This window comes from Dipodomys spectabilis, unplaced genomic scaffold (assembly GCF_019054845.1).
Source record: "Dipodomys spectabilis isolate Male_0828 unplaced genomic scaffold, ASM1905484v1 ptg000229l, whole genome shotgun sequence".
NCBI lineage: Eukaryota > Metazoa > Chordata > Mammalia > Rodentia > Heteromyidae > Dipodomys > Dipodomys spectabilis.
This window is the reverse complement of record NW_024870906.1, coordinates 1,264,784-1,277,978: the sequence shown is the minus strand read 5'-3', so window position 1 is coordinate 1,277,978 and position 13,195 is coordinate 1,264,784. Positions and strand designations below refer to the sequence as shown.

General features: G+C 53.4%; 1 protein-coding gene across 7 annotated transcripts in view; it reads right to left on the bottom strand.

Annotated features, from left to right (window-relative positions):
• The window catches only part of Ebf2 (EBF transcription factor 2), a 180,739-nt gene extending 167,778 nt beyond the window's left edge, over positions 1–12,961 (bottom strand). For 5 of the 7 annotated variants that reach the window (XM_042697809.1, XM_042697811.1, XM_042697815.1 and 2 more), the window contains exons 1-6: positions 12,794–12,924; positions 10,361–10,517; positions 8,741–8,804; positions 8,476–8,531; positions 7,974–8,047; positions 1,747–1,815 (exon numbers count right to left, since the gene is read on the bottom strand). In XM_042697809.1, the coding sequence (XP_042553743.1) occupies positions 1,747–1,815; positions 7,974–8,047; positions 8,476–8,531; positions 8,741–8,804; positions 10,361–10,517; positions 12,794–12,924 (551 nt within the window). Of the gene's footprint in view, positions 1–1,746; positions 1,816–7,973; positions 8,048–8,475; positions 8,532–8,740; positions 8,805–10,360; positions 10,518–12,793 lie in introns of all 7 variants that reach the window. The other 2 variants (XM_042697810.1, XM_042697814.1) reach the window with 2 other exon arrangements.
• Between the last annotated feature and the right edge of the window lie 234 nt (positions 12,962–13,195).

The window sequence follows — 13,195 nt, the reverse complement described above, 5'->3', positions numbered from 1 at the left end:
CACCAAGCAACAGAGATCAGATCCAAAGACAAGAAATGCTACTTTCTCCCGAGCAGGTAACATGTCTTGCTAAGGAAAAGAAGCTGAACAGATCTAACTTTGTCTGTATGGAGTCAGTGGAGGGTGGGTGGGTGTGGGTGTGTGCGCGTGCACACACGCGTGCACATGCCGGCAGGTCAGCGCTTGTACATGAGCACATGTTGCTACAGGGGGGTGACGGGTGTGTATTACAAGGAGACTCACCATCGGGAGTCTGAGGCCTTCCTGGAAGGGGAGTGGGAAGTGAGTGGGGACCAGGAGCTGAAGATGAGTGCACGCAGCGTGCAAGCTGGAAACGTCGGGAGCTGCATCTCAGCTGCTCGTGATCACACGCTCCACTCCGCCCCCCACCCCGGAAGATCCCAAGGGATCCCAGAAACAAGGGGGCCCAGGTCACTGACACAGCAGTTGGGACAGAGAGCATGCTGGGAGAGCGAGGGGAGAAAGCACCAGCTCTAGCACCTGCCCCGCCCCCACGCATTGCACAAGCCATGTCACCACTCCGCACTTCAGTGTTTTCATCTCTAAAATGCAGAAGACGAATGATCCCGCAGAGTCCTTACAACGCTGTATATTTAACTTGTCTGCACTTTCAGAAATACCAGAGAAACCCCAAACAGCTCTATAAAATGGCAGAGGCGCCGTAGGCATCCAGCGGACATTTTCCACTTGCCTACCACCCCCTTCCAGGTATCTCCGTGAACACCACGGACATTTCCACCATCACCACACCAGAGAAGCTAAAAACACGCTGTGCCCCAGGTCAGGGGCAAAGACGGGCCTGGAACTGCAGCCTCCTCGATCCTTACATCTACCGCTACTCGCTACTCTGACTTTGCCGCTCTTACTCTGCACAAGGAAACCAAGCTGGCTTTCTGGGAAGGATGCCAGAGGTTGGGCTCTCCCAGCTGAGAATTCCTGGGAATACTGGAATAACAACTTTGGAGACTGCGGTCTCTCCAATCCATTTCAGGACCTGGCTAGAAACATGAAAACCCAAAGAAAGAAGCAATGGGGAATTACTCCGTTTTTTAACGAAAAAGAAAAAATTAGGGGTGGGAATTTGGGGTTTCTTAAAAATTACATGATTGCTGGGAGTTAATTTGGTATTTCTTCGTTGGTCTGTATGTTCTGTTTCCAATCATATGCGCGTGCGCGCACGCGCACATGTACACACACACACACAAAACAGCTGCAAGATGCCTAAATCACATGTCAGCAAACTAGCATCTTGTCCCAAAGACTACAACATAGCATCCAGAATGCGGTCCACTGTGGCGGGGAGAAACGTCACTGGATGCAAGAACAACCTTGTCACAGGCTCCGAGTGGTAATCAGAGCCGACAGGCTTCAAGCCCAGCAGCCACAGGCAGTGAACTTGGGGTGCGTGGCTCCCACGGAACTAACAGAGCCGCACCCTGCCCGGGAAGGAGCCAGCCTCCGCCCCTCACTCCTAACACACACGCCTTCTGAGCTAACGTGCGTGCACCTGGAAAAGAATCCTTCCTCCATTTAGAGATGTGTGTTCTGAAAGCAAGGTCCTGACTTTGCTCCAAGACAGGCCAACCTTGCCCAAGTAGCTGAGTAGCCTTGAAGAAAACAAGATTACATCACAGCCCCCGGGGAGCAGTCCTCAGCGGAGCTTCGTGAAGGAAAGAAACAAAACAAAACAAAAAAAAAGATTTTGAAACCACAGGTTTCCCCTACCTGTCGATGATAACCGGGTCGGAGGGGGTCTCATTTCGGTTTCCGCAGCTTTTCTTTTCGCAACACCGACTGCAGCGTAAGGGAAGCCAAAGAGTAAAAGAATTTTGTTAGAAAAAAGAAAATACAATGAGCATACATTAAAAAAAAAACTCAAAAAAATTAATATGTCCAAGTAGCCTCCAACTAGAAGCTACTTGAAGGAAAAAATGTGTGGCTATATGTTTGCTTGTTTGTTTTTTAATCTGAACCTGATGCCAAAACATACTCGTCCAAATTCTCACTCTATGGCTCACCAATGAGGTAATTCTCTTCAATGCACAACTCCCCCAAATCCATGCTGATAACTAAATCACAGCTGGTTGGATCTTAAGGCTACAACGTCATTTCCAGGCTGGTGTTCGTTTACTTTGTGATTGTATATTCTACGTCTCTGTACCTCAATAAATATTTAAAGAAGGTAGAAGAAAAGTGTGTTCTATGGAGGGCAGGGAGCAGTCACAGATCTCATTTATATAACGTCTTTCTTTGGAGAATTTAATGTCCTTCAGAGACATTCATTCATTCCCTCATCCCGAAGGCAAAGGAAGAAGATCAGAACTATGGTGTGTGTTGTAAGGAAGGAAGGAAGGAAGGAAAGAAGGGAGGGAGGGAGGGAGGGAGGGAATACCAGCTTCAACAATCATCACCAAGGCCGGAAGTGAAATGGGACTGGACCACATACAAGTCTCACTTCTGAGAACTCTACATCCCTGAACTTCCCTTTAACAAAGGGCTGATACCCAGACAGCTGGATAAATGCAGAGGGATTCGCTGAGTGAAAGAGATACAAGGAGCCCCCAATGCAAGTACAACAGAAAGGAAGTACTCAGAAGAAAAGACCAACAGACAGACAGAAAGACAGAGACAGGCAGACAGACAGACAGGCAGACAGGCAGGCAGGCAGGCAGGCAGGCAGGCAGGCAGGCAGACAGGCAGACAGACAGACAGACAGACAGACAGACAGGCAGACAGGCAGACAGGCAGGCAGGCAGGCAGGCAGGCAGGCAGGCAGGCAGGCAGGCAGACAGACAGACAGACAGACAGACAGAGCAGTCCAATGCTGCTTGTCAGAGCTACAGCCTTCTGAAGGCCTCTCGGCTCGTTGAGCGTGTCTGGAGTCAACTCAGACGATGGCCTTGACGTGGCTTTTAAGGGGATCATGACCATCCACTCAGTTGGAGAAGAGTCTAATCAACGTTAACAGCCAGGGCTGCCTTTCCCACGGCAGGGTCTCCAACTTCAGCACTGGTGAACTGCCATTGAGACACCGCTAAACAGCGTCTGGGGCCCTGGCATCTAGCCTGCCTCTAACCAGCTGCGAGAAGGTAGGAAAATCTCTTTAACCCCTTTGAGCTTACACAGAATGGAAATGTTGGGTTCCACTGTGGCTAGAGCCCTGGTAGGCTTCAGTGACAAGGCTGTGGGATGCCAAGGGCATCCTATGCAAAGGCCCTGGGGTCAGGGAGCCTGGGAAGGCAGCCATGTCCCCGCCCAGTCAGAGCCCTACTCTCTGCAGTCCATTCACCCTCTGATCCTCCACAGAATTAAACATAAATTAATATTTTAAAACTTTGCCAGTCCATCTCTCTCCCGCAGAGATGTGTCCATTAACCAGTGAACCATTTCTCCAATACACCCCCCCCACCTCCCCGCCGAAAGTAAAATACACTTGAGACACACTTGGACATTTTCATCAAATGGGTACAATGAAGCTTCCACAAATTTAATCAAATTAGTAGAATGTAACAACAACAACAACAAAAGAATTCTCTCGACTTTCCTAAACAGCAGCCTTTACCACTGGGACTTTCTGAACTCATACTTGGCCTTTACAATTATACTAGGTCTGAACTTCTAAATTTTCAATCTATGGGGCTGGGAAGGTGGCTCAGTGGTAGAGTGCTTGCCTTGCATGCATGAGGCCCTGGGTTCAATTCCTCAGCACCACATAAGCAGAAAAAGCCGGAAGTGGCTCAAGTGGTAGAGCGCTAGCCTTGAGCTGAAGAGCTGAGGGACAGCGCGCAGGCCCAGAGCTCAGGCCCCATGTCCAACAAAAAGAAAAAAATTCAATCTATCCCAAAATTGGCACCAATAGGAGAGCTGGCCAGTGACCCTCCTACCTCCCCAAACCTTCTCTCTCTAGTCCCCCCCCCCACCCACCTCGCCTGTGTCTCCACTACTGCTTACATCTAACTTCTACATAAGCCTCTGAGACAAACCGCATTGTGGACACAATTCAAAAGACTCGTCAGTGGAAGGTGCCTAAAGACCTCCACACTCGACTCCTTTACATCACCCACTCACCAACTGAACCCTAAATATGTGTGCCAGGGGGGTACGATTTAATTACACCGTCACAATGCGCCAATCTGTTTCGTTTAGAGAGGAATGATTCTGAGGAGACTGAGTAGGTTTGTCAAATTGCTCAGCTGAATTCAGCTGCTTTCCACAGGGATTTCCTCTGGAGGAAAAGAAAAACAGACCTCAGCATAAGCCTGGTGCCAGCACAATGCGACTGGATCACTCAGGGAAGGGAAGGAGATGCAAAAGAAACTTTAGAACCCAATCCTTTGCCTTCCAACGGTTACACATTTAAATAGAATCTCTCATGTTCGTACCCAGCCCAGAAGAGATACAAGTGAGTATCTATCCACTTGGCGATCAAACTACAATAGTAAAAGTAGTTAAAAAATACTAGTAATAGGACCTGATTGTTTTCACCCTTTTTTCAATTTCTCTGGGTCTGTAAACTAATCAGAGAAAATTACTTTTCTTTTTCTTTTAAAGCGAAGGTCTCATTAATATGTGTTAGTTGTTCTTAATTCGATGCTTAAGTGACATCCAGTCTCCATGCTAACAGCACACCTCCCGGACCGTGTGGACAGGTGATACTCCAGAACCTGTCTCTGATCACTCACATAACTAACTCCATTCTGCTCTCCCTGCTGCACAGACAAAGCCTGAATAGACAACTTCAGGTTCACTACTGTAGTAGAAAGGCTCTTAGGGTTATTTTATAAACAGCCAAGTCTCCAAGTCTGGATTTCCTGAGAAGAGTTTTGTTTTGCTTTTTTTTTTCACTCATAATGATTGCAAAATAAATAGATAATAAACAAACAAACAAAAGAAGAGGGAAGTGAACTTGGTGGTAGGTTAATACTTGTATTTCTAACTACCCCAGGGGCTCAGCTGGGGGTGCTCCTTACAGTAATGAGTAAAGAGAAAAGCCATGCCTCTGCCTCACTGTCTGGCTTAGTTTGGTTTATTTTATTCTCCTCCTTATTGGGTGAACCTTCTACTTGAAACACTGTAGATTTGAGTCCAGGCCTCTTTTCCTGTCTCCACATGGAGTCTTTGAAGAGGAAAAGAGAAAGAATAAGACAAGTTGGGGGGGGGGGAGGGGAAGCGTGAAAGGTGGGAACATACAAGACATTTTTATCACAACCCTAAACCTTACCTGGATCTTTCAGAAAGGCTAAAAGGAGATAAAAGATAACTAGGAAAGAAAAATAATCATAAATAAAATAAAATAAAAGCCCTAGATTTGGACTTGGGGTGTCCAGTCAGCCAAAGTCTGGCTCAAGATGAATTCATGTAGCCCTCTCCTCTTCCAAAATCGTTTTTAAAATTCAACCCTCAACTTTCAAAAATCTGTCTCTAATTTCAAACTCAAATAAGCGCACAGCATGGTGGCTTTTGTTTTGTTTTCTTCTCCCCAACTCCTCCCTGCGATTGCATAACAAAAGTGTCTAAATTCACACCATCTGGCCGATAAAGACACTGGCCCCACTGCCCGGCTGGTCCCTCTGATTAGGACCCTGTCTAGCCTGCGCCTTGTGGCAAAAAGTCACAGCTGTGAGGTTTGCTCGCGCTCAATACAACTCTGTTATTAGCCAGCTGTAGCCTTGAGAAGACTTCTGTTCAAATTATAATACCTTTTAACCCTCTGAGCACTGGGGGCACAGGGGTAGCTGGCAGCAACATAATTGGCAAAATGAACTCAGGCAGGGAGCAGGGAAAGGCAGAGGCCATCCGGGAGAGGGAGAAAAAGTTCTACCTCCACAGCCTTATTTCTTGTCCCTTTGCTTTCGTCTCCCCAGCCCTCAAAGCTAACCACCAGTGTATGGACGAGCCTTTTCCTAAAGGCTACCGAACATAAAACCACTCCCAGAAACATCCCAGTATGCACCAGGCGAAAGTAAGTATGTGCAGTCACCACTGACAAAGGATGTTCTTCGATGCACATGCACCCTCACTGCGACAACCGAGTCTGAAAATGTGGAAGAAGAAACTTTTCCCTTTCCTGAAGCCTCAGCCCCTCTAACTGACAGACTGAATGAGAAATTCCCTTTCAGAGGCAGTCAATATTTGCCTACACATGCCTCACCTCCCAACACACACACACACACACTTATTTGGAAAACTGCAGACAGTACCCATCCAATGGATCATTTATGTGCCCATAATTAATATGTGTTTCAAAGTCTAGTTTGGGAAGAAAAGAGCAGAGCATTTTCTCAGCCCTCCGATACAGCAAAGTTACAGTACATTAAATTTTTATATTGTGTTACTAATGCAGACTAAACTAGAGGCTTTAAAAATTGATGCTGCTACTTAAACAGCATAAAATGAGGAGGATTTGCTTGAGCTTAAAAAATAAAAAATGTCAGCCTCACTGCAGCTGGATGGAGCGTGCAAGTATTATTTCAAGTGTTCGGAAAGATTCATTAGATAATGGGCTGGTTTGGGGTTTTGTTTTCTTTTGCAAAGGTTCTTTCTCCAAAACAAAGACATTTAAACAGTGTAGAGAGGATTTTCTTTTAAACCTTCCCTTCTGACTAGCCAACCAAATCGAAGCCTTCTGATTATTTAATCTAGCTATTACCCGCAAGTGCATCTTGGAACAGTATTTTCTTTCTGAACAAATCTATCAGGGCCCTGAGTTAAAGGAGCACCGGGGCTCACCATGCAGCTCCGCAGGCTCCTGTAGTTAGACAGCCTGGATCTCCCTCCGTCAAGATCTGGCCCAGCTGAAGTTTGCGGTTTGATGTGGTGTTCCTCCCCCTCCACCTCCCAATACTCGTTCAAAAATCTAAACAAACATGTCTGGTTGCTATGATTTCTTCCTGAGTTGAGGAGGGACATAAGGGCTTAAGGGAGCCCCCATAAAATACTCAGGACTAAATTAGATGGCCTGCAATTATCCCAAACTAGCAATCCTGTCCTTGGGAAACAATTGGTGGAGCAAGGTCTGAGACTTTCCCTCTAATCGGACTGTAGGGAGGGGAAAAAACGCGCTTATAGAATAGATGTCACATTCTTAGTACAAAACCACCCTCTTCCCACTGACCCCATGGTCTCCAAGCCTCCGGCCCCATACTGGGCACAGAGTAGACATCCAAAAACCTTCTGTTCAACGAGTGTGTAGATGAATTTCTTCTAATTTCTGAAACTTTCGTTCTACTCAAGCAGAAGGAAAAGGCCAATGCCCAGGGTTCAAGCTTTCTAGAAGGTAGAGGGCAAAGGCTGAGGAGAGCAAAGAGGCTAACAGCCTGGGCCTCTTGCAGTGGGGAGCCCAAGACTCCAGCTAATGCTGTGGACCCAGAACTTACAGCATGCCAGCCTTTCCCCCACCGCTGCACCTCATTCACAGGTGGGAACCAGGATTGAGCTTTCTACCCAGAGGTTCCTTCCAACCGGGGAAACAAGGCCCTACTCCACCCCCATTTTAAAAACAAAGCATTAGCGCCAGCACCAGCTTGTGAAGTCATTGGAGTGGGCACCTTCAGAGCTGAAAAGAATTCACCTCATCCAGAGACAGCCAGGCCTAGGCGCGGGGAAAGTGCCCAGGAAACAGGTCTCTCAACCCTCAGTCTCTGCTTCCGGGTCTTTGGGTCTATCCTCAGCTCCACAAGTGGGTGCCTGAGTGGGCAGGGAAGGAACCCAGCTTTCACCCACCCCCAGCTGTGGTAAGTGTAAGGGGATTGGGGGGGAGGAAACCCAGATATGAACCCCAAAACCACAGACAGCCCCGGCTTTCCACCCAGCAGAGCAAACTCCAGCCATGCCAGGAACCGTGGATCTTTCTGGAGTTTAGTTTCCAAATCCTAAGAGCTATGTTCTGAAGAAGAAGGTGAGGCTGGCCTGCCTGGCTCTCCAACCAAGCCCGAGGAGAGGGTGTCTCTTACCTGCACATGACTTCGTGAGTCAGGAGAACTCGGCACATCTCAGGATTCTTATTTTGTCCCTCGTAAGCTATGGGCTGCCGGGTGGGAAGACGCGGAGGCACAAAGAAAGTACTTTAGGGCAAAGACAAGATCGTCTCCCTCCCCACCGCCTGCTCCCTCTAGGAATTCGGGGAGCAGAAGCTTGAGTCATGAACTGAAGCTCAGTAATAAAGAAGTTTGCCCCCCTCAGATCTTTGTGAAAAGGAATATTGGGGAGGAGGCAAATCTCCCAGTAATTATTTGCTTTCTACATCCCTTTGCTCCATCCCTTATCCCCTCATTAAAACAACAATTGGAGACAATTGGAGAGAGAGGCTTGGACAGGGTTTAGGCTGATATAGGGTAGTGTGCAAACTGACCAAGAAGGTCATGCAGGGAGAGGGCTAGGATAAATGGACAGGAGGACCGAGTTCTAGGAGGAGGAGGAGGAGGAGGAAGAGCAGGAGTGGCCTGCCTGGCTTACCTGCTTGGTGACCGAGTCAATGAGCCTCACATAGAGGTCCTGCTCCGTTCTAACACCTGCAGGAAGGACAGAGTCAAGGGCTGGGGGTTCCTCTGGCATCCAAACCCCTGCAGCCCCCCCCCCCCAGCGCAGCCAGTCCATGCTGCCAGAGACAAGGCTGGGCTGTTCTGAAGCAGAGAACTTCGTCCCCAGCTCCAACCCCAAACCTCCCACCACCACCCCCTCCTGGCTCCGTCCTTCACGGGCTCCAGGCGCAGATACTCACCATTGCTGTACAGGAGCTGTAACTTGTAGTGGGTGCCATTGTTGGTCTTCTCATTCCCCTGCTCCTGAAACAAGACAATCTTTCAACTGTTTTTCAGCAACGCCCCCTCCCCATGAAAAAAAGCAGGAGAGGGCTGGGAAGGTGGCTCAGTGGTAGAGTGCTTGCCTTGCATGCCTGAGGCCCTGGGTTTGATTCCTCAGCACCACATCAGCAAAAAGAAAAAAGCCAGAAGTGGCGCTGTGGCTCAAGTGGTAGAGCGCTAGCCTTGAGCTGAAGAGCTGAAGGACAGCGCCCAGGCCCAGAGTTCAGGCTCCAAGACCTGACCCAAAAAAAAAGAAAAAAAAGCAGGAGACAGTACTGCCCTGTCACAGTGCCTCCCGGCCACCTTGATTCACCCCAGTCCCAACACAGGTCAAAGGGCAGGATCTAATGCCCACCACTGGCCAGGGCCTGCCAAACCCCCAGCGCTCCTCCTGTCTCCCTTAAAAATTTCCTCTGGATAGGTACAGGGTTGGGAAAGATGGAGGGGGGGGTGGGAAATGTAGGAAGGGATGACTCTGATCAAGATGCATGGTACTCATAATCTGACTTGTTGAATGGAAACCTTCTGGCACAACTACTGAGATTCTTAAAGATTGAAAGACGCTCAGAAGTGCCTTCCCCTGGCCCTGAGAAGCAGGCAGGCAGACAGGCAGACAGACAGACAGACAGACAGACAGACAGACAAACAGACAGACAGACAGACAGACAGACAGACAGAGCACCCACCAGTCTTTAAGAAGTTCCACTCCACCCATCTGGCTGTGTCTGACCCTAGAACCCCCCCAGGCTTCTCTGGGAGAAAGAAAGAGAGAGAGAAAGAGAGAAAGAGAGAGGGGGAGGGAGACGGAGAGAGACAGAGGAAGGAAGGAAGGAAGGAAGGAAGGAAGGAAGGAAGGAAGGAAGGAAGGAAGGAAGGAAGGAAGGAAGGAAGGAAAGGAAGGAAAGGAAAGGAAAGGAAAGGAAAGGAAAGGAAAGGAAAGGAAAGGAAAGGAAAGGAAAGGAAAGGAAAGGAAAGGAAAGGAGAGAGAAAGGGCCTGTCATGCGGAAGGTCCGGCTGGGAGCAGATGGGGAGGAGGAGTACAGCGGGGACCGCGGCCCGGAGACCCGCAGCCGAATTGGTCGCGGCCCTGAGGAAGTGGCCAGTCCAAAGCCGGGGAGACCCGCCCGATGAAGGGCGCGTGGTTTCCATCGACAAGGTTTCACTGAAGACTAAATACGCTGTCCATCCCCAAACCCAAGCTAGGGCAGGCCGGATGGGGCAGGCGGGACAGGGCAGGCCTCGGCCCTTGCTCGAATCAACCCACCCCGGGCCCGCCGGCCGGGCAGCCTGGGGAGCAGGACAGGGTCCGCCCGGGTGCACTTTTTAACCAAGATCTCGTGGTCCTTCCGCTCACGACCCCCACCGCCTACCCAAGGCCCGGGCACCAGCGCTCCCGCCAGGGCCTGGGGTGACCGGGGCCGCGCGGGGCGAAGGTGGAGGGCGAGGGGCCTCGAGTTCTGCGCGCGCGGGGAAGTGTCTCGCGTGACAGGCGGACTCCCCGGTGGTCGGCCCGAGGCGGGGCACCGGGGTCCGCTTACTTTGTCGTTCTCCACGAAGTCCACGAAGGCCGTGCGCTCGATCTCCACCGGCTGCCCCTGCCGGTCGTACAGCGCCAGCACGAAATGGAAAAAGTTGGATTTCCTTAAGTTGGACGGAGGCTGCTTCTCGAAGTGGGCCCGGGACAGGGCCACCCCGCTGCGTGGGGAGGACAGGAGGGGTGTCGGGCACAGAGAGAAAAGACACCACGTTAAAAAAGAAAAGAGAAAAGGGGGGAGGGGTCCACATCCCAGGCGCCCGGAAACTTTCAGGACTTTAATCAGGCCATCTTGAGAAGCGGCGCAGGCCTGGAAACCCACGGTGGAGGCTGAGATCTGAGGATCACAGTCGGAGGTCAGGCCTGGCCGGAAAGTCACCGGGGGAGACTCTGATCTCCAACTAACCACGGGAGGAGCGCTGGCCTTGGGCAGAAATAACCCAAAGGCCCATGTCCTGGATCTGAGTTCAAGAACTCGCCTACATACACCCAAACCCACCGCCGGGCTCCTAAGAGGACGCGCGGGGAGCACTGGCGAACGCCGGGCCCGCCCTGGGCCGGTGCGCGCCCGGCGGGCCCTGTCCCGCCACGGACCACCGAGGTCCCGGCTCCGCACGCGGCACCGCAGCCCCCCGCCCCGCCCCGGCGCAGACCCAAGTCCTTGGGGGTCCCACGGCCCCCTTCCTCCGCGTGTCAGAACTCAGAGCTGGGACTCGGCATCCACGGAACAAGCACTCTCCTTGGCATTTGAAAACCCAGTCCTTCCCCTCTTCGCGCGGGGGAGGAGGGTTACCTGCCCGGAGCGGCCGCCCACGGGGACGGCGTGGGAAAGCCCAGCGTGACGGAAAGTCCGGGGTTCCGCTCGCGGAGCGACCCTCACCGCGGAGCACAGCCCGCGGCGGGGGGCGCGGCTTTGGGGACCTTCGGGAGCCCCAGATCGGCGGGACGTGGAGACGCCCGGTGGTGCCTCCGCGGGGCATGTCGGCCAGAGCCGCGGGGCGCGCTCGGGGCTCAGGCCGAGTTTCCCCGCGGCGCCCGAATCTGGGAGCACGCGAGCATCCGGGATGGGCGCACCACGCCTCCCGGCCCAGCTGTCTGAGCTAGTCTCGAACCGGCCACCAAGATCTCACTGACCCCGAGGCGTGCGGGGGGGGGGGGGGGAAGGGAGGAGGGGGGAGGGCTACCCGCACTTCCACGCTGCGGAGGATGCCACACTGGATGCCCTAACTTTTCCAACTCTTCAGACGTCGGGAGGGAAGGCGGGGAAGGGAGGCTCTGCCTTCGTTCCCCGTGGTGGCGGCGGCGCGGAGCCTCGATCCTCCGACCTCCGTGGAGTCCCGGCCTCCCGGCGCCGTCCATCCGCCGCGGGGACCCCGCGCGCCGGCCCCGCCGCCCGCCCCGTCACCCTTCTCCTCCCAGGGTGGCGGCCACTTCGCTGCACCCGGGACCCCGGAGGAGGCGGCGTTTCCCGGCGTGATTTGGAGGCTGGAGGGGCGGGGGGCGGAGGGCCGCATGGCCGTGGGGGCCGAGGAAGAAGTTCAGGGCCTCCCGGTGGTCGGAGGGCTGCCTCCAGCCGGCAGGGACGGCAGGGCCGCCAGCCCGGGGCCCGAAGTGCGGGAGAAGGCGGGGGAGGGCCTGGCGGGGTCCGCGGGGCGGCGGCCACCCCGGGCGAGCGTGTGCGAGCCGTGCACCCCGCGCGCTCCGAGGCCAAGTCAATTTTGGGGACGCGCCCAGGCGGAGGCCGGGGCCGCGGTGGCCGCTCTCCGCCGCCCTCTTCCTCCGCGACTCCCGCGGCTTTCTCCGCGTCGCCCCCGCCTCCGAGCGTCCGGACTGCGCTCGCTCCCTCGCTCGCTCTTCCACTCCGGGTCCTCCCGCCTGGCCCCCGCCCGGCCTCGTCTTCCCGGCAGCTGCTCCGGCCTCTCGCCGCTCCTCTCGCCGCCGCCATCTGGCAGCTGGGCTCCCGGCGTCAGGGAACCCGGCGGGAAGGTGCGGGAAGGTGCGGGAAGGTGCGGGAGGAGCGGCGCTCGCCCGCGGCCAGTGCCAGGGACGCCGCTGCCGGTTCGGACGGCCTCGCGCCGCCCGGAGAGCCCGGCCGGGTGTCGCGGGGACGGTCAGGGCTGCGAGAGCCCCGGCGCTACTTAATTTCGATGCGTGGGTTGATGTTTGTTTTGGGGTCCCACACAAGTGGGAGACGCGGGGCAGACTCCGATGCTGGTGAAGGATGAGTCCCCGCACCGCAGCGACCTCCCCGTCCCGGGGAGAAGCCCTCGCGCGCGCGCGAGCGGCCCGGACCTCGGAAGGGGAAAGGGGGCGCGGTGGGGGGCCGGGAGGAGAAGGGGTGCCGGGGACGGGGGGGGGGGTAAGGAGGGGAGGACGGACAGGGGCGGCGGGGACCCGAGATTCTGAACCGATCCCGTTGGCGCGGCGAGCCGGTTACCTCTGCGCGGCCACATTGGCGTCCACGACCCCGACGTTCCGGACCCAGGACCTGACCGAATCCATCTCGGCGCCCAGAGCTTTCTCCTTCAGAGCCGGGCCTCTTCCTAAAGTATCTTGAATCCCAAACATTTAAAAAGTCTGATCTTTTTTTTTTTCCTCTCGCCTTCTTCGGAAAAAATTAAAAAGTAATAATAATAATAATAATAATAATAATAATCAATGAGTTCACCACCACACCCGGCCTGCCTTGAATCTCCAACGGCGCCCAGGAAAACCGTCTTCTCCAAAAAGCAATCCGAGAAAGGGAATCAAGTGCCCAAGTTTGGATCTCGCGTGCAAGAAAGAAAAAAAATGTTTTTTAAAAATGGAAGAAAGAAAAAAAATTTAAAAAGGAGGCGGA